The sequence below is a fragment of the Bos indicus genome, chromosome 7 (genome assembly GCF_029378745.1).
Source record: "Bos indicus isolate NIAB-ARS_2022 breed Sahiwal x Tharparkar chromosome 7, NIAB-ARS_B.indTharparkar_mat_pri_1.0, whole genome shotgun sequence".
Classification (NCBI taxonomy): domain Eukaryota; kingdom Metazoa; phylum Chordata; class Mammalia; order Artiodactyla; family Bovidae; genus Bos; species Bos indicus.
In genome coordinates, this window is record NC_091766.1 from 94,883,787 (window position 1) to 94,903,367 (window position 19,581).

At 48.4% G+C, this 19,581-nt stretch overlaps 2 protein-coding genes across 3 annotated transcripts in view; one reads left to right on the forward strand and one right to left on the reverse strand.

Annotated features, from left to right (window-relative positions):
- RHOBTB3 (Rho related BTB domain containing 3) overlaps window positions 1-2,178 on the forward strand; it is an 86,599-nt gene extending 84,421 nt beyond the window's left edge. Inside the window, exon 11 of the mRNA XM_070794045.1 lies at window positions 218-2,178. Within this exon, the coding sequence (XP_070650146.1) occupies window positions 218-319 (102 nt within the window). The 3' untranslated portion in view covers window positions 320-2,178. The remainder of the gene's footprint in view (window positions 1-217) is intronic.
- Window positions 2,179-2,792: 614 nt separating this feature from the next.
- GLRX (glutaredoxin) lies at window positions 2,793-12,332 on the reverse strand. 2 transcript variants are annotated; one of them, XM_070794055.1, is made up of 3 exons: window positions 12,044-12,332; window positions 4,503-4,622; window positions 2,793-2,957 (listed from the first exon to the last, which is right to left on the reverse strand). In XM_070794055.1, the coding sequence occupies exons 1-2, from the start codon at window positions 12,248-12,250 to the stop codon at window positions 4,509-4,511; spliced, it is 321 nt and encodes a 106-aa protein (XP_070650156.1). In that variant the 5' UTR covers window positions 12,251-12,332; the 3' UTR covers window positions 2,793-2,957; window positions 4,503-4,508. The 2 variants fall into 2 exon arrangements, with proteins under 2 accessions (XP_070650156.1, XP_070650155.1); XM_070794054.1 differs by having other exon boundaries at window positions 2,793-2,954; window positions 12,044-12,330.
- Window positions 12,333-19,581: the final 7,249 nt, after the last annotated feature.

The window sequence follows — 19,581 nt, forward strand, 5'->3', positions numbered from 1 at the left end:
GCAGTGGAATCCCAGGATGACAGTGAAGGGAGATCCCAGGAGGAGAGCGGTGTTCGGACTTGGATGGCAACCGGTCCGGACTGGAGCACCAAAAGTCCACGTGTTGAGAGCTTCTGCTGTTGTCTTTTTTTTTTTTAACTTGAGGACAGAGTGCTTAAATGAGCCTGAGTACATGCTTATCTGAAATTTGTCTTGTGCTGACATTTCTGTTCTCCAGGCCACACCCTTGGCTGGTGGAGGAGGTGTGGGCTTGGGCCTGCTCCTGGAAGCTGGAGGTGACCCGTGGATGCAGAAGATGCAGAACCACCCATTTCCATGACAGATTTCTGGGAGATGCCTGGTACCTGTACATAATCCCCGACCACGGGGTGCCTGGGGTTTCCAAGGACTCGTTTGGGACCACCCCTCTGGCAAGCTCCCAGGAAACAGAAGCCAGTTTATGACTCAGAGCCTCTGTTCAGCTTATCTTCTCCTGGGGCCCTTCACCTGATATCCCTTTCCTTACCCAGCTACGTTGGTGTTTCTTAAATGTGTTAAATGTGTTGCTGAGAGATATTCTGCAAAGTACAACCATAACACATCGGAATTGCTCTCAGAGAAGCAGCAGTGAGCAGTAGCTTGAAGTGAGATCTTAGTTCCCTGCCCAGGAATTGAACCTAGGTAACCTAGATGACCTGATCTGCCTCTTGAGAAACCTATATGCAGGTCAGGATGCAACAGTTAGAACTGGACATGGAACAACAGACTGGTTCCAAATAGGAAAAGGAGTACGTCAAGGCTGTATATTGTCACCCTGCTTATTTAACTTAAATGCAGAGTACATCATGAGAAATACTGGGCTGGAAGAAGCACAAGCTGGAATCAAGATTGCTGGGAGAAATATCAATAACCTCAGATATACAGATGACACCACCCTTATGGCAGAAAGTGAAGAGGAACTAAAAAGCCTCTTGATGAAGGTGAAAGAGGAGAGTGAAAAAGTTGGCTTAAAGCTCAACATTCAGAAAACGAAGATCATGGCATCCGGTCCCATCACTTCATGGGAAATAGATGGGGAAACAGTGGAAACAGTGTCAGACTTTAGTTTTCTGGGCTCCAAAATCACTACAGATGGTGACTGCAGCCATGAAATTAAAAGACGCTTACTCCTTGGAAGGAAAGTTATGACCAACCTAGATAGCATATTCAAAAGCAGAGATATTACTTTGCCAACAAAGGTCCATCTAGTCAAGGCTATGGTTTTTCCAGTGGTCATGTATGGATGTAAGATTTGGACTGTGAAGAAAGCTGAGCGCTGAAGAATTGATGCTTTTGAACTGTGGTGTTGGAGAAGACTCTTGAGAGTCCCTTGGACTGCAAGGAGATCCAACCAGTCCATTCTGAAGGAGATCAGCCCTGGGATTTCTTTGGAAGGAATGATGCTAAAGCTGAAACTCCAGTACTTTGGCCACCTCATGTGAAGAGTTGACTCATTGGAAAAGAATCTGATGCTGGGAGGGATTGGGGGCAGGAGGAGAAGGGGATGACAGAGGATGAGATGGCTGGATGGCATCACTGACTCGATGGACGTGAGTCTGAGTGAACTCCAGGAGTTGGTGATGGACAGGGAGGCCTGGCATGCTGGGATTCATGGAGTCACAAAGAGTCGGACACAACTGAGCGACTGAACTGACTGAACATATGCAAATTATGAAATTTACAAAATCAAACCAACAGTGTATACTCAGTGAAAGACAATAGCATGTGCCTTTATTTATAATGGCAGGGGGGATGGATGTGAAAAAAAAAACACCTGAAATTGGTTTATTTTGCATTGATGACACTCCTTAAAGTCTTGAGAATGATGAATTGGGCAAAAATCAGTGTATGATCCATGAGTACTTCTTTAATAGAGAAGAAATTAACCATTCATACTTGCATCTACAGAAAGAAATTAACATTCTTGCAATTCTAGAATCCTTCACAATAAGGAATTCTTAAGTTCTCATAGAGTGAGGGGGGAGAAGGGGAGAGAGAAAATCATCCAGAACAGTGTTTCCCAAATTTGGCTGTTTTCACAGACATTTTTTGCGGGAGGGGGATGCAGGTTTTCTGCGTAACATTTAAATGTTTGTGTGTTCCTTCTGTGTGTCATCTAAACAATATATGCTTGTCCAGGATTCCCTGGACACCGTCTGACCTAACAGCGTTGCCGTATGATCACCGCACCTACATTTAGACCTCTGATCCCTGTAGCACAAAGTGAAGACCAACTGTGCTTAACTTTTCATGTGGTTTCTCTCGGATTGAGAGACAGACAGACAGAACTGTCGAACATTTCCTGTGAATCTGTGAGTTGTCAGGGTTCAGGGCAGTGGTTCACAGCAGTGACTTTCAAAGCAGAAAGGGATGGGGTGGGGTGGAGATGGTGGCCTGGGAAGACACCTTTTGAAAAAGCACATTCAAAATGCCTGTTGATTTCATAATACAAATTCTAGGAAGTCAAACTCAACAAAATAATTTCCAAGCAGTAGCAGAAAACCAACTCTAGCTTCGTGCTTGGGGGCCTGAGATACACTTGGTTGAGAAATACAGGCGTTAGAGGTAGAGGCAGCCCAGCTCAGAAGAGACCCTTGGTAAGAACATGTGCCAAAGAGAAGGATCATCTTTTGGGTCAGTGAGTGAATCCTAAGCATATCTTGTCATGGTCCCTGGGAACCCAAAGGGCCAATCCACAAGAAACCCGAGACATCCGTCAGACCTGTTATTTTGGGCAAGTTGGTCCATTTTTAATACTGAGTCAAAAGAAGCCGTTGACTTCCCTTCCCCATTTATTGCAGTTAAAATATTTCAGAATTTTAAGTAAACGGTTGCTGTAACTGGGTACAGTCACCCCAGGTCCATCCTCCAGGAACTGCTGTCATTATCTGCAATGCCATCCTATCCCCAAGGGGGGATATCAGCCTGGGTCTGCTCTGCTAGGGAAAAAAAAAAAAATACAAAGAATTGGATCTTCTTAGAGCAGGTCCCGTCATTTCTCTTTCATTATCAGAACACTGACTCTTGCCATTTAAACACAGTTGGTTACAGATGGTCTTGAAATGCAAGTTGCCAGTGGAATACTAAGAGCATAATATGCTGAAGGACAATGCAGCTAAAGAGATCTGGCGAATATGGGGGACTCTAACACCCACCCCAACCTAGAGGTCATCGGGGGGATGGCATTTCCCACTTCCCCCGGAAAGGCACAAGTTTTCTTTCATTCTTAATCTAAGCCTGAATTGTTAAAAAAATGTATCGAATAGGAAACATCTGGCACCATGTCGGGTGAGGCCAGAAAGCTAACCCAGACAGACACGGTCTGTTTACTTGCTGGGATAAAGTTGTAGAACTGTAATTCAAGATTTGTAAAACTGTTTGCTTTGAAAGGGATCGCCTGGGCTTTTCAGGCCCTGTGCTTTCACTCCTGTGGCTTTTCTGAGTGATCCCTGCAAACTCTGTGTACTCATTGCTCAGGGGTTAATTATTAATTAGTGGGCAATAAATACCCTTCAAAGAACATTTTAATTGGAACACCCTAAGTTTCTCCTTTAACTTAAAAAAACAGTCTTTCCACGGATGAGTCAGTGGAATTGGCCTGGTTCGAAGCCATCTTGCTCCAACAAGAGCTGCAGGGAGGGGAACCCATCCTTTCCGAAGGATCTGTGACCCTGTGGTTTTCTATTCAAAGATCTCCTTTAGGTTACAACTTTAGAAAACTTTGGCTTGTTATTTGGGAAGCCAGTTGAATTGAATTGGCTTCTCAGGGTGAACATAGGTACAGCAAAAATTACCTTGGTTTCACGTTGCATTTAGGAGATTTCAGGCTGCTTCCCATGGCCTGTGAGCTCTGGCCGCTCGCTGCCCACATTTGCTACTATTAATACCTTCCCTTCTCACTGCCCTTCACTCAGTCTGCTCTTGCTTGCTTTCGGTTCCGTGAATATTCCATACTTGTTGTCACCTCAGGACCTTTCTACTTTCTATTCCTTCTGCCTGAAAAGCTCTTCTGCTTCATCATTAGATGGTTGTCTCCTTGTCAATCAGGTCTTGGCTCAGCCAGCCCCTCTGAAAAAGGCCTTTCCTCACCACGTTAGCTCCGTTTGCTCCCTCCCCCTCTGCCATGCTCTATCAGATTACTCACTTGTTTCAGGCATTATTTAACTTGTGTTGGATCAGTCTGTCTCTCTAGAATATAAGTTCCCTATTATCTTTTTGTTCATATCTATATTTCCAATGTCTCATACAGTGTCTGGCCCATAGTAAGTGCTAAATTAATATTTGTTAAATGAAGGTTGAGGGAAAAGCTTTCCTCCCATTGATGCACTTAATCCGTTTGTAAAAGGGAAACTCATACACGACATCACAGTTCCCCAGATCACCGTTTGCCTATCTTGGGTGCCTTGCTCGACTGTAATAAAACACGGCGGTAGAGTCCCACCATCTGTCCGTGTTCCTGGCCCAGAGTCCCACCTGTCACTCACCTGTAATTATTGCAGAGCTCCCATTTGCTTTAGCCGTGTCAACAGTTCCCCTCTCTCGTGCATATTTACTAGATCTGTGCATCCACCTATGCACTCTTGACCGATGAAGACCCGAGGTACCTACGAAAGCAAACGAGCCAGGACATTGAGGGAGCGTCGTTAGGTTAGACGCTTTTATCGTTCTCTGAACGTTCCGCATGGTCTGAAGCTTTTCAAATCACTTTACAATGTCCTCATGTATACTCTTTCAAGTCAGAACTTTATGAGATGCATAACATAATTCACTCAAGAGTGCTTTTAAACCAAGATGCTTTTCAAATGGAATGTTCTGTGTGTGTGAGATTGTCTAACTTGTCAAAATGATTTAAAAATTTCACTCTGCAGGAACACCTTTCCAGGAAGGGGTTTTGGTTGGCTGCAGCCAGACCACCCTGATTGAATTCTGGTTTCTCTGCAGCTGGGACCACACGTGAGCCCTTAAACTGAACCACAGCAACCAGGAAGGAGTTTGTTTTTCAGTGCAGCTGGACAAGTATTTCCATCAGTTCTGTCCCTGATTTTTAGACTCAGTTTATGAGAGTTGTCTCTTTCTTGTGAGCCCTGCCCTCAGCTAGGGAAGAGATGATGGTGTCAGAATCGCCTTCTTTGAAATGCCTGGCCCATCATGGGATGAAGTGCCACAGCTCTGGGAGCAAAGCCATGCCTCTGCTTTGGTTTCACAGCTGGCATGGGTGGGTCTTCCAGGGCCAGTCAGACTGACAGTCAGCTCTTTGCACTGAGCACATTCATCTCGAGTCAAGCTCAGGCTCCGTTCCTGCTGCTAGGTAAGGTGCATTCCAGGATTCCAGAGGGCTCTTGGAGGAGAAAGTCCTTTCACTGTGGCTCAGACAAGTTCCAGGCCAAGGGTGTTGCAGAAAGGCTGACTGGCAGTGAAGAAGCCAGCCCAGAACAGGCTCCCTGAGGGGTCAGGAACTAGCGGGTCCTCTCCCAGAACACTAGGAACATACTAGAAGGGGCAGGAGAGGTTAAGAATATTTTCAGAGCTTTTGCTTTTCCTCTGAAGCCACAGTTACTCAGATGCATTTCTTTATTGAGGTATAGTTGACATCCAATATAAGTTTCAGGTGTACAATATGGTTAGTCACAATTTTTATAGACTATATTCCACTTAAAGTTATTATAAAATATACTATATTTTATATAGTAGGCTATACTTGTAGCCTATACTATATAGAAATAGGCTATACTCTCCACGGAGAAGGCAATGGCACCCCACTCCAGTACTCTTGCCTGGAAAATCCCATGGATGGGGTCGCTAAGAGTCGGACACAACTGAGAGACTTCACTTCCACTTTTCACTTTCATGCACTGGAGAAGGAAATGGCAACCCACTCCAGTGTTCTTGCCTGGAGAATCCCAGGGATGGTGGAGCCTGATGGGCTGCCGTCATGGCGTCACACAGAGTCGGACACAACTGAAGCGACTTAGCAGCATACTCTCCATATTGTAGACTATATCCCTGTAGTTTACTTTTACATAATAGTTTCGACCTCTTAATCTCCTACCCATGCATTGCCTCTCCTCTCTCCTCACTAGTAACCACTGGTTTGTTCTCTGTAAGTTTGTTTCTTTTTTGTTATATTCTCTGTAAGTTTGTTTCTTTTTTGTTATATTCACGAGTTTGTGGTGGTTTTATCAGATTCCACGTATAAGTGATATCATGCAGTGCTTGTCTTTCTCTGACTTGTTTCACTCAGCAGAAGGCCGAGTCCATCCATATTGTTACAAATGGCAAACTTTCATTCTTTGTCCTGACTGAGAAGTATTCCACTGTGCATACACACACCCTGCCCTCTTTATCCATTCATCTGTTCATGGACACACTTAGGTGACTTCTGTATCTTGGAAATTGTAAATAATGCTGCTATGAACACTGGGGTGCATGTTCAGATGAATTTTTTTTTTAAGGGAGAGAGTTGAGAAAAAGGGCTGAAGTATTTCAGATAAGTCCTACCATATTTCCATTAAGAAGGGGATCTGGGCAGAAGTAGGCTTTACAAATTAAGGCCCCCAGTTGAAAGAAGCCTGCACTACATTGCCTTGGCTACGTCCTGTGTCCCGAGTGGGAGGAGCACACAGGATGGTGTTCCAGTGAGGAAGCCTGGTGGTGCCCTCCTCAGCCACACATGGGGCCACCTACCCCCTGCCCTGCACGCCGTGTGGGAGCTTTGCACGTGGAAGTGACGTCAAGGCCGCCTTTTTTTTTTTTTTTAATCTTAACCAGCTGAAAGAATTTGCAGAAAGATGAGCTCAGAAACCTAAAGTTTCCCCCCTGGATCCTGGCCATTATTTTAGAGAAAATAAAGCACCTCTCAGATTGTTGGGGGCCGTTTGGCTTCTGTCTCTCCAGGAACAGTTGGCTGTGGTTAGTTGCAGTGGTAAAGAATCCTAATGGAATTCTAAATAATTATAACACAGGGCTCCTTCTGTGGAAAGCATTGCCTAAAGGAGTAAAACTCATCTGAGCTTCAAATAAGGAAGCTTTCATTCTTTTCAGTTTTTTTTTTTTTTTGATGTGAACCATCTTTAAAGTCTTTTTTGAATTTGTCACAATATCGCTTCTGTTTTATGTTTTGGTTTTCTGGGCAGGAGGCACGTGGGATCTTAGGTGCCCCACCAGGCATCAAACCCACACCCCCTGCATGAAAGGAAAGTCCCAACCACTGGACTGCCAGGGAAGCCCCATGGAAGGGATGTGTTCATTCTTGAACTTGTTACTTTCAGAAAGAACTGACTGTCACTCCTCCTGTTGCTTGCCCCATCTCCACCTTAGACCACGGGGTCTGGTTAGTTGGCGAGAAGCCCCTGAGGAGAAAGGAGTCCTCCCCTTTGACAGCAGTTCTTAGATCTGAACCATGCGATCCGAACCGTGGTGGGCTTGTTAAAACACAGATTTCTTACTCCTCCCCACCCAACATTTATGATACAGGAGATCTGGGCAGGGGCTCAAGAATGTGCATTCTGACAAGTTCCCAGGTGACTCTCACAGAGCATATTTGCAAACCACGGGTTGGCGCTGAGAGCAGTCCCTTCCTCCCGGGATAACTAACTGAGGCTTTGGAAACCCCCAGCTCTACGGCAGCCCCCAGCCCCCGAAAGGCAGGCCCTGAAACACAATCAGATCAGATCATCCGGGCTGTCCCCAGGGCGGAGTTCTGTGCATGCCTTCTGGCACACAAGCTGCTTCTGAGAGCTGAGAGCTGGAAGACCCCATTGCCCTAACACCCCCTCCTCTGAGCTAGGGAACAGTGAAGACCATGGTAAAGCCCATCAAAGATCCAACAAAGGTCCGTCTAGTCAAGGCTATGGTTTTTCCAGTGGTCATGTACGGATGTGAGAGTTGGACTATAAAGAAAGCTGAGCGCCAAAGAATTGATGCTTTTGAACTGTGGTGTTGGAGAAGACTCTTGAGAGTCCCTTGGACTGCAAGGAGATCCAACCAGTCCATCCTAAAGGAGATCAGTCCTGAATATTCATTGGAAGGACTGATGTTGAAGCTGAAACTCCAATACTTTGGCCACCTGATACGAAGAACTGATTCATTTGAAAAGACCCTGATGCTGGGAAAGATTGAAGGCGGGAGAAGGGGACAGCAGAGGATGGGATGGTTGGATGGCATCACCAACTCAATGGACATGAGTCTGGGTAAACTCTGGGAGTTGGTGATGGACAGGAAGGCCTGGCGTGCTGCAGTTCATAGGGTCACAAAGAGTCCGACACGACAGAGCGACTGAACTGAACTGAAAGCCCATCAGTTTTCAGCTCTCAGAGGAAGCTGAACTTGCAGGCCCCACCGGACGGTGTGGGAGGCTGTGGTGGCTGAACAGGAAGCTGCTGATGCAGCTGAGAAGGAAGAGAAGGCTGGGGCTCTGTGCCTCCCCTCCCGGCCCACCCCCTTCTTCGGAGGAACTTGAGTCTGTTACATTAAAGAAGTAGGGAACTGCCACCAGAAAACCCAGCTTGGGAGTTCTGTAGCCCTCCTCCAGGAGCTTTCTCCAGCCCAAACCTCAGCTGGGGTGGCATCTTCTATTTTCTGTACTAAGTCGCTTCAGTCGTTTCCAACTCTGTGCAACCCCGTGGACTGTAGCCTTCCAGGCTCCTCTGTGCATGGGATTCTCCAGGCAAGAATACTGGAGTAGATTGCCATTTCCTTCTCTAGGAGACCTTCCTGACCCAGGGCTCGAACCCACGTCTCTTATGTCTCCTGCATTGGCAGGCGCGTTCTTGACCAGCAGTGCCACCTGTGTTGCTCAGAGGCTGCTACTCAGCTGATTGCCAGTCCTCTGCAGCACTTCCTTGGCTGCTCCCTGGTATGGTTCCTTTCTCACCAGAACTGCTGCCATAATCTCCAGAGGTCCCCAGCTTCGGTCCTCATCCTGGCCTTCCTGCAGCCTCTTTCCCCACAGCCACTGGAGTGACCCTTTCAAAATCAAGCGGCATCTCATCTCCCATCACATGCCCGCTCCGTGTGCATGTGATGGCATGAACGGCCGACCTGTTCCTCATGATCTCAGACCACACCCGCTCCTAACTCACAATGCTCCACCCACACAGGCCTTCTCGCCAGGCAGGCTTCTACCCCAGGACCTTAGCATTTGCTGTTCCCACTGCCTGGAATGTCCTACGCCTACACTCCTGCATGCCTTGCTCCCTCAGTCCCTTTAGATATCTGTAAAACCTGCCAGCTCCATTTAAAACTGTACCTTGCTGCCTACTGCTTACCGCCCTTTCCTACCTGGCTTCTCCATATCACACATCACTTACCACCTTCTAACACACTACTTTATTTATGGCATTTACTAGAATGTAAGTTCCACAAAGGCAGGAATTTTCATTTGCTCTGTTCATGGCAGTATTTCCAGTGTTCAGAAAAGTGCCTAGGACAGCAAGTGCTCAAAAATATTTGTTGTATTCAGCAAAATTATCCTTCAAAAGCAAAGGGGAAAAAGACATCTGTACACAAACAAAAATGAAGCAAATTTGTTGCCCAACGTTCCGCCTTGTGAGGAATGTTCAAAGGCATCCTTCAGAGAGAAGGAGAATGACAGAGGTCAGGAAACTTGGATTTACATAAAGAAAGAACTTTCAGGAAGCATAAGTGAAAGCACTGATCTAGGAGCTGTGGCTAAAGCAAAACCAAAACCAGTGTCTCCAGTTTGGTGGCCTGATTGAAGTCCTATGTTTCAGCAATCAATCAAGTCCCACTGGGCTGCTGCTGTTTGCACAGCACCACAGGCATAGCAAGATAGTGACAGCTCTCAAGGTTTCCAGTCTCTTTGAATAGAAAACCTTCAGCGCTAGGGATGATGAAGTTATATATCCTTAAAGGATTTGTTCTCCCCTTGGAGGAATGCATTCAGGACTCAAGAACCTGTGAAAAGTATCTTGAAAAATTCAAAAACAAACTTTGAAAGATCACTAGAAGAAAGTGTTAGCTTTACAGTGAATGGGGGTGGGGGGGTGGGGGCTGTTGTTGAATGGTTGTGTGAAGAGGTTTGTTTTTCCTGCTAGAGTGATAGGTGCTGTAGTTGAAAGATGTGGGTCCCAAACTTTGTTGCAAATTGGAATTACTTTTTTGGTTTTTTGATGGGAGATACATTCTATTTTGACTTCCACATTTTTTGAGGTGTAACTGACAAATCTGTGTGTGTTTAAGGTGTACAATGTCAGGGTTTGATACACAGATACCCTGTGAAATGATTACTGCAGTCAAGTGAATTTACATATCTATTACCTCACAGCTACTATTTGCATGTGTGTGTGGTGAGAACACTTAAGATGTAATCATAGCAAATTGCAAGCCTACATTTCACCCCCAGCACTTACTCCTCTTACAGCTCCATGTTTGTATTTGTGTCCTGGGGATCTTTAAAACTACTGATGCCTGTCTGCCCCCTCTCCTTGGGATTTAATTGGCATGGGGTCTGACTGAGGCATTGGGAGGTGTTTTTTTTTTTTTAAGTTCCCCAGGTGATTCTGGCTTCCCTTGTAGCACACATGGTTGGTAAAGAATCAGCCTGAAATGCAGGAGGCCTGGGTTTGAGTCCTGAGTTGGGAAGATCCCCTGGAGAAGGGAATGGCAACCCACTCCAGTCTTCTGGCCTAGAGAATCCCATGGACAGAGGAGCCTGGCAGGCTACAGTCCATAGAGGTTGCAAGGGTCAGACGCGACTTAAAGACTAAACCACCACCACAGGTGATTCTAATGTACACCACCTGTAAACTGCCCTCCCCGAGGGATCCCTCACATCAGGGGCCACAGCTGTGCCCACACTGCCCTTTGCTGCTTAGGCCCCAAGCAGCCTGACTAGCTGGTGGTCCAGCCAAGCAACAAGAGGCCCTCTCGCCACTGTGTTCTCTACTCCAGGACCTTCCTAAGACCAAGGGTCCTCAGCTCCCAGTGGGGGTCCCTGGAAGCAGTAGGGTTTTGCCTCGCTCTGCACCAGAATGCTGACTTCTGGTTGGAGCAGTGGGGAGAAATGGCCTCCCACGCTTCCCCTTGAGAAGCCAGGAAAAAACACCATCAAATCCAAACTAAACCTCAACTAGGACATGTGCGTCTGCAAACTCTGTACCCTAGAATGTGTGTCCTGAAAGGGAGCTGGTGGGACCTGACTCGGCACCACGCTTCGACCCCGGCACCTGCGCTGATCTGGCAGCCTGGCTGGTTAGCCATCGCACCGGAAGCCCTGGGCGCTAAGGAAGAGGAAGTCCTTTCATACAGAGGAGAGAGGGTGACAGGGGCCCCCGCTGTCTACTCAAAGCAAAAGGGACCATAGAGGTCTCCTCCAGCCTGGTGTTGCAGCCAAGGGGTACCCTGAGGGTCACAGGTGGGGTGACTTGCCAGGATCACACAGCAAGCCACTGTGAGAGCCCGTCCAGAACTCCCTAACTCGACAGGCCTGAAACTATCCCCTCATTTAGGTCAAGGAGCCACAATAAGTCATTACTTTTTTTTTCCAGTGGGAGGAATGAGATAAGATACGGAAGGAGAAAATGTAAGGTTAAAGAGAACCCAGAGAAAAAGACTGAAGGAGAGCAAATGCCACTGGGCCCTGTGAACCCAGAGGAAAGAGTACTCTGGCTTCTTGCTCAACGGCAGACACAGAGGGCTCACCCGTGGCCCCTCCACCCCTCCTTCCACCGCCCAGCCCTGCAAGATCAGGCTGTCAGTGCTGAAAACAAAGACTGCAGAGCGCTTCTCGGCGGCGGCGATTCCGGGACACAGCTGCCCGCCGGCCCGCCCGCCTTGACGCCCAGCGCGGGTCAGCTGCGCACCCCCGTCCGGTGGGCCGAGGTCCGCTGCCTATTCAAGGAAGCAGCTCTTGTCTCGGGCGCCCTCCCCCGCACCCTCTCAGAGCGACGAAGCCCTAGCGGTGTCCCCGAGGAAGGCACGGGCCACCTCAGTCACAGACAAAGGCATCCGGGAGCCTTCCCTCCCCCCTCCCCCCCAGCCTTTGGGCAGGAGACCCCAGGCTCACCGTTCTGGCTCCGGTGAGCTGCTGCAAGTAATCTTGAATCTCACTGATGTTACCGGCGGCTGTAATATCGACAAATTCCAAAAGCCCTTGTTTGAAGGGCAGTTGGCTGAGAAGCTCCTGAGTCTTTCTGCAGTAGGGGCAGGTGGGCTTGATGAACACGACCACCTTCCCAGGCTGGATCTTGCTGTTGACGAACGCTTGAGCCATGCTGCCTCCCTCCGGGGGGTACACCTCCACTGTAGGTAGAGCTTGAAAGTAAAAGCTGCGGCTGACCGACCAGCTGGCTCTCATTTAAAGGAACCTCCCTGGAGGAGGAGTTTGCCGCCGCGGCGTGCTCGATTTTTAAAGGGCCAGCCCTGAAAGTCATTTCAGTTTGGAGCGATGCACTGGCTAGAGCTTTGGAGCATGAACAGCTACATCCTGGGGTGTCATTGTCCAGCCCTTTCAGGGGCACCCGCTCTGGAGAAGAAAACAGAGCCAGCTCACTCTCTGGAGAAGCTTGAAAGGTGCAGACCAGCTCCAGGGAGGGAGCCCCAGCAGGCAGGCAGGCACCTCTTAGAGTCAGTTCTTATTGTCTCTCAGGCCTTCCCCTGTGGCTCGGCCGGTAAAGAATCTGCTTGCAATGTAGGTAGACCTGGGTTCGATCCCTGGTTGGGAAGATCCCTTGGAGAAGAGAACAGCGAAGGGAAGGGCTACCCACTCTAGTATTCTGGCCTGGAGAATTCCGTGGACTGCATACTCCTTGGGGTCACAAAGAGTCAGGACTGAGCCACTTTCACTTCACTTATTGTCTCTCAGAGACACGGTTTCTAAAAACACACACAGAATCATTCAAGACGCAGAATAGACTGAAATCTATTTAGAAGTGAAATTCAGATTGTGACTTTGCATCTCATCTTGCCTGCCCTGCTTGTTGTCACTGTTTAATGGAATTGCTCCCCCACCTTCAAACATCTGGAGATTGCACAGAAGAATCTGGCCCTGCGGCCTCTCCCCGAAAAGTCAGGTCACCTTCATGAGAGGCAGCAGCTGGGGCTGAGGTGTGGTGGTCCTTTGGAGGGAGCAGAAGCTGGCTCCCGGCTGGCTCACGCCTTCCAGATACCCGCTCTTCATCCATAAGCTTTTGAGTTTGTGACCCTTGAACAGCAGTTTAGCATGGAGGCAAATTCCAGCACAAACCCTAATTTCAAACTGCAGATCCAGTGAGGGTCTTTTTCTCTGTTTGATCCCTTTGTTGTCACTGTTTGTGAGTCTGAATGGTGTTCAGTTCAGTCGCTCAGTTGTGTCCGACTCTTTGTGACCCCATGGACTGCAGCATGCCAGGCCTCCCTGTCCATCAGCAACTTTACTCAAACTCATGTCCGTTGAGTCGGTGATGCCATCCAACCATCTCATCCTTGTCGACCCCTTCTCCTCCTGCCTTCAATCTTTCCTAGCATCAGGGTCTTTTCCAATGAGTTGGCTCTTCACATCAAGTTGCCAAAGTATTGGAGTTTCAGCTTCAACATCAGTCCTTCCAATGAATATTCAGGACTGATCTCCTTTAGGATGGACTGGTTGGATCTCCTTGCAGTCCAAGGGACTCTCAAGAGTCTTCTCCAACACCACAGTTCAAAGCATCAATTCTTTGGCGCTCAGCCTTCTTCACAGTCCAACTCTCACATCCATACGTGACCACTGGAAAAACCATAGCCTTGACTAGATGGACCTTTGTTGGCAAAGTAATGTCTCTGCTTTTTAATATGCTCTCTAGGTTGGTTATAGCTTTTCTTCCAAGGAGCAAGCGTCTTTTAATTTCATGGCTGCAGTCACCACCATCTGCAGTGATTTTGGAGCCCCCCAAAATAAAGTCTCTCACTGTTTCCATTGTTTCCCCATCAGTTTGCCATGCAGTGATGGGACCAGATGCCAGCTGTTGTCACTGTTTGCGAGTCTGAGTGGTGTAATATCTCACTTACTTCACATTCACCTGAGTGTTACGACACATTGTAGACCTGCTGCTATGTCCTGTGGGCCCACGCTCCCTTTGTTCTAGGGCCAGTTCTGACCTCTCTGTGTGGTAAGTTAAACAAAACAGGGACAAGCACCTCCTCTAAAAGTGGACTCTCCTTTTCCCCCAGGAAGTTTTACACTGAAACTCGGGCCGCAGGCCGGAGCTGTACACTCAGTGATTGTCACGTCAGAGTCCCAAGCATAGCATGACTATGAGAGAAGGAAAGAAAATGGACTCTTGGAAGCAGCTGTCATTATTCCTAAAATTAAGTGGCCAAACAGAAACCTGGACTGAGTCACAGAGAGGGACTCTAAGTGATGTCTCTGTCCCTGGAAAGAATGTGCTATGGGCATGAGGGCTGAGGCGACTGGTTCTTGTCAGGCTTGGGACTTCCCAGCCCACAGCTTCGTTCTCTCTGGAATAAGCTCCCAGCAGAGTCCTTGTCGTCTGTCTCCATCCCCTTCTTTGCACTTGGACTCCTGCAGCCAGGCGCCTCCCTGAAGCCCAGGGTCTCCTCAGGGCTCACCCGCCGGAGGGTCCTCCGCTTGCCTTGCACCCGATGTGTTTCCCTCAGGCCCACCCTCCTCTCAGCGTCTGGGGTCACCTCTCCCTGCTCTGCTGGCTCCTTCTCCTCAGTGTGTGACTCAGGGCAAGTCTCTCCCTTGTTTCAAACCACCACCTTCTTTCTCCTTAAATCTTCCTGCCCTTTTCCTTACTTGCTTTTATGTTGCCATCTGGACTTCAGCCACGCCCCACCTTCTCCTCTCCTTGATGCAATCTGACCTCCTTATCAACCGTTCTGCTGAAACGCCTTTGGCCAACCTCGATCATAACCGCCAGGTTGATAAATCACCTTGTAGCCAGGTGTCTTGCCTGGGACCATCCCAGAAGTGTGGGTGTGGAGGTTTTTGGTAGACTGGTGGAGTGAAACTCCCAAAGGATCTGTTTGCATAGCATCCCTGGGGGGATTTGGTCCCTGGGGCAGAGATCAGGGTGCAGGGTGGTGGGGGGGGGTAGGTGGGGGGGCTCTGTTGTCTGCCCTAGAGCTCAGGCCCAGGACAGATGGCCAGAGGACACAGCTCAGGAAGGCCTTTTCATGAGACGTGGAACACAAACAGATGGCAAAGAAGGGGCTTCTCCACTTTGCAGACAGTGCTGTGGCTTCACCTCAGGGAGGAATTCAGAGCATAGGCTACTCTCTTGCCTTGGCATCATGAAAGTTTGTAGCTTTGGCACTTCAGGAGATGGAACCCATCGATCTTGGGAACAGTTCAGGGCACGGAGCCACCACGGGAGCTGCCATCCTCAAGTGCTGTGGACATCAAGGTGGGGTGTGTGTGGAAGAGACACGAGAACTCTTGGTGGGCTTGTGCTCAACATAGCTAGGCACTTCCAGAAATGCTGAGAAGCACGGACTTTTTTCAAGGGAGTGGAGATGCTGCTCTGCAGATAGTTGGCAGTGAGCTAGTGGTATATGTTAAATATGAAATATGGGCTGCTACTATTAATGTGATCTCATTTGTACCACAAGCTGATGAGGGTGGGGACAGTTTGGCCCACAAATGAGCGTTTCTCAGGCTCTTTTGCTTACTTGCCACTTTGCAGGATTTGACTCAGTAGATCACTCCCCGTCACGCCTTTCCCCCTCCCCTGCCAGCTCCCTTCTTCCTAATATCATATGCAACTTGATCTCTTTTTTTCTCCACGTATCCCTGGGTATTCTGTGTCATATTCTGCCTTAGGAATTTCGCCTACACGTGTGGTATGTCCCGGGGCTTGCACTTCTTTTCACTCTGTGTACACCCTCTGTGGAAGATTTCATCTGTACGCATGGCTCCAGCTATCACCTTTTTGTTGATGAATTCCACGTTTACTTTTCTCATCGAGAACACTTTCCTGAGCCTCAGGAATGGATCGTCCATTGCCTACCGAGAAGACCCACCTGGGGTTCCTCAGCATCAGCCTCAGTGTGACCAGAATGGAAGCCACCCTTCCCTCTTCCAAAAACCTGCCCACCCTCCCAGGGTCTGTCATCTGCCTGCAGGGCACAAGCCTGGGCGGCACCTTGACCGTGGCTTCCTCCCCTGCCCTCTGCTTTGTATTTATGCAGAGTCACCAGACTTTAACAGCTAAGCTGAATCTGAGCCATTGCCAGGCTTCCATTACTCACACTTTCTTTGCCTTGAACCTGCTCCTCTCGGTCCAGAGTGGCTCTGACCCGTCTTTCTTTCTGTGCGGCTGACTTCTCTGGTCCAGCACTATCCAGATCACGTGTAGAGAGTCCTCTGGGAAGACCCCTGAATACAGCTCTCTTTGCCCCTCAGCTGACTTCACACATCATGCCATACCCTGACTCATCCCATTTCATTGTTATTTTTTTACTCCTTTTCTGTCATCTACAGTGAGCTTCCTGCGAGCAGGGAAAGGGCTTTCACCCCCATGTTGCCAGAGCCCAGACGCACGCTGGTCCTTATCCACCCACCCGTGCACCCACCCCTTTGTTGTTCAGTCGCTCCGTCGTGTCTCTGCAACCCCATGGATGCAGCACGCCAGGCCTCCCTGTCCTTCACTATCTCTCAGAGTTTGCTCAAACTCATGTCCATTGAGTTGGTGATGCCATCCAGCCATCTCATCCTCTGTCATCCCCTTCTCCTCCTGCCTTCTATCTTTCCCAGCATCATGGTCTCTTCCAAGGAGTCAGCTGTCTGTATCAGGTGGCCAAAGTATTGGAGCTTCAGCTTCAGCATCCATCCTTCCAATGAACACCCAGGACTGATCTCCTTTAGGATGGACTGGTTGGATGTCCTTACAATCCAAGGGACTCTCAAGAGTCTCCAACACCACAGTTCAAAAGCATCAATTCTTCTGTGCTCAGGTTTCTTTATGGTTCACCTCTCACATCTGTACATGACTACTGGAAAAGCCATAACTTTGACTATCCCAACCTTTGTCAGCAAAATGATGTCTCCACTTTTTAGTATGCTATCTAGGTTTGTCATAGCTTTGCTTCCAAGCAGCAAGCATGTTTTTATTTCATGGCTGCAATCACTGTCTTCAGTTATTTTGGAGCCTAGAAAAATAAAATCTGTCACTGTTTCCCATGTTTCCTCATCTATTTCCCATGAAATGATGGGACTGGATGCCGTGATCTTAGTTTTTTGAATGTTGAGTTTTAAACCAGCCTTTTCACTCTCCTACAACATTTATTAATCAGCTACTCTGGGTCAGACACAAAGATACCATGCAGCCCCAGCCCTTAGGACTTTTTAGCCTTGTGGTGGATGGGAGGGCGGGGGATACAGACATAGCAAGTAAACCCAGTGTTAAGAGTATTCTACATGGTATAGTGGAAGTCTGTATGGGCATTACGGTAACCAAGAGTGATTATTCTTGCCTGGAGGGGGTGCTTAGGGAAAGGTTGATGAAGATGAGCTAGGCTAAATCTTGAGCGAGATGCTTTCGAGTCTTCAGGGTAGGGAAGTGCACTTCAGGCAGAGGGAACAGGAAACACCAGGACGACACATGGGCTCTTGATGTTGAGTGTAGTCACGTGTGGATGGAGCATTAGGGGTTGAGGTGAGGAGTGGGGGGAGAGACAGCTGGTGAGCGTGCGGGTCGTGAGTATCTTTTACCAAGCTGAAGAGTAAGGACTTTACATAGAGGAGTGAGGAGACTAACAGGTGTATTTCAAGCATAAGTAGATTTGCAGTTCAGTGTTCGATGAGATCAGCGCACTGTGATGTCTCTCTCGTAACACACTGAGTGGCAAAACACAGTTTGACCACAGAAGGAGTGGTAGGGCTGCTTTGAAGCAGACAAACCTTTAGAATCCTTCAAGGCTCACCCTGGGACCCGTCCTGGCTTCCACAAGGCTTGGAGTTTGCAGAGGGGCAGCTCAGCAGGTGATGAGCCACCAGGGTTCTGAACTGCTGTCAAGACTTCTGGACTCATTGCGGCTGCACTTGGCCCTGTCTGTCTGAATGCAGCTCTAAGGGTTCGGCTGAATGAGCCACGTTGCCAGCAACCCCTTCCAACCTCAGATGTGTGAGGATCCTGGTTGGTGGCTGTGCCTGTTTGCAGAGTCTGATCTTGTCTGATGCTCTTTCTCTCTTTGGATCTCTCTAGATCTGACCACAGAGGACCAGTGTGACTCTCATTATAGACTCTTACTCCCATTTGACCACAGAGGATTCTGGCTGACTCTAACTGTGGCCCTTTTCATACTGTTCATGGGGTTCTCAAAGCAAGAATACAGAAGTGGTTGGCCATTCCCTTCTCCAGTGGACCACGTTTTGTCACATCTCCCCACCATGACCCGTCCATCTTGGGTGGCCCTACATGGTATGGCTCATAGTTTCACTGAGTTAGACAGGCTGTGGTCCATGTGGGCTTCCCTGGTAGCTCAGAGGTTAAAGCGTCTGCCTGCAATGTGGGAGACCTGGGTTTGATCCCTGGGTCGGGAAGATCCCCTGGAGAAGGAAATGGCAACCCACTCCAGTATTCTTGCCTGGAGAATCCCATGGACAGAGGAGCTTGGTGGGCTACAGTCCACAGGGTCGCAAAGAGTCAGAGATGTGATCAGTTTGATTAGTTTTCTGTGATTGTGGTTTTCAGTCTGTCTGCCCTCTGATGGAGAAGGAAAAGAGGCTTATGGAAGCTTCCTGATGGGAGAGACTGACTGAGGGGAAAACTAGGTCTCGTTCTGATGGGCGGGGCCATGCTCAGTAAATCTTTAATCTGATTTTCTGTTGATGGGCGAGACTGTGTTCCCTCCCTGTTGTTTGACCTGAGGCCAAACTATGGTGGAGGTAAGAAAGATAATGGTCAGATCAGATCAGTCGCTCAGTCATGTCCGACTCTTTGTGACCTCATGAATCGCAGCACTCCAGGCCTCCCTGTCCATCCCCAACTCCCGGAGTTCACTCAGACTCACGTCCATCGAGTCAGTGATGCCATCCAGCCATCTCATCCTCTGTTGTCCCCTTCTTCTCCTGCCCGCAATCCCTCCCAGCATCAGAGTCTTTTCCAATGAGTCAACTCTTCACATGAGGTGGCCAAAGGACTGGAGTTTCATCTTTAGCATCATTCCTTCCAAAGAAATCCCAGGGCTGATCTCCTTCAGAATGGACTGGTTGGATCTCCTTGCAGTCCAAGGGACTCTCAAGAGTCTTCTCCAACACCACAGTTCAAAAGCATCAATTCTTTGGCACTCAGCCTTCTTCACAGTCCAACTCTCACATCCATACATGACCACAGGAAAAACCATAGCCTTGACTAGATGAACCTTTGTTGGCAAAGTAATGTCTCTGCTTTTCAATATGCTCTCTAGGTTGGTCATAACTTTCCTTCCAAGGAGTAAGCGTCTTTTAATTTCATGGCTGCAGTCACCATCTGTAGTGATTTTGGAGCCCAGAAAAATAAAGTCTGACACTGTTTCCACTGTTTCCCCATCTATTTCCCATGAAGTGATGGGGCCAGATGCCATGATCTTCGTTTTCTGAATATTGAGCTTTAAGCCAACTTTTTTACTCTCCACTTTCACTTT

Excerpts from the sequence above, each read along its gene's own strand:
- GLRX (XM_070794055.1), bottom strand. The coding sequence starts at position 12,250 with ATGGCTCAAGCGTTCGTCAACAGCAAGATCCAGCCTGGGAAGGTGGTC. Across the intron at positions 4,623-12,043 it reads AGCTCACCGGAGCCAGAACG|GTACCTCGGGTCTTCATCGG; the intron begins GTGAGCCTGGGG and ends TTGCTTTCGTAG.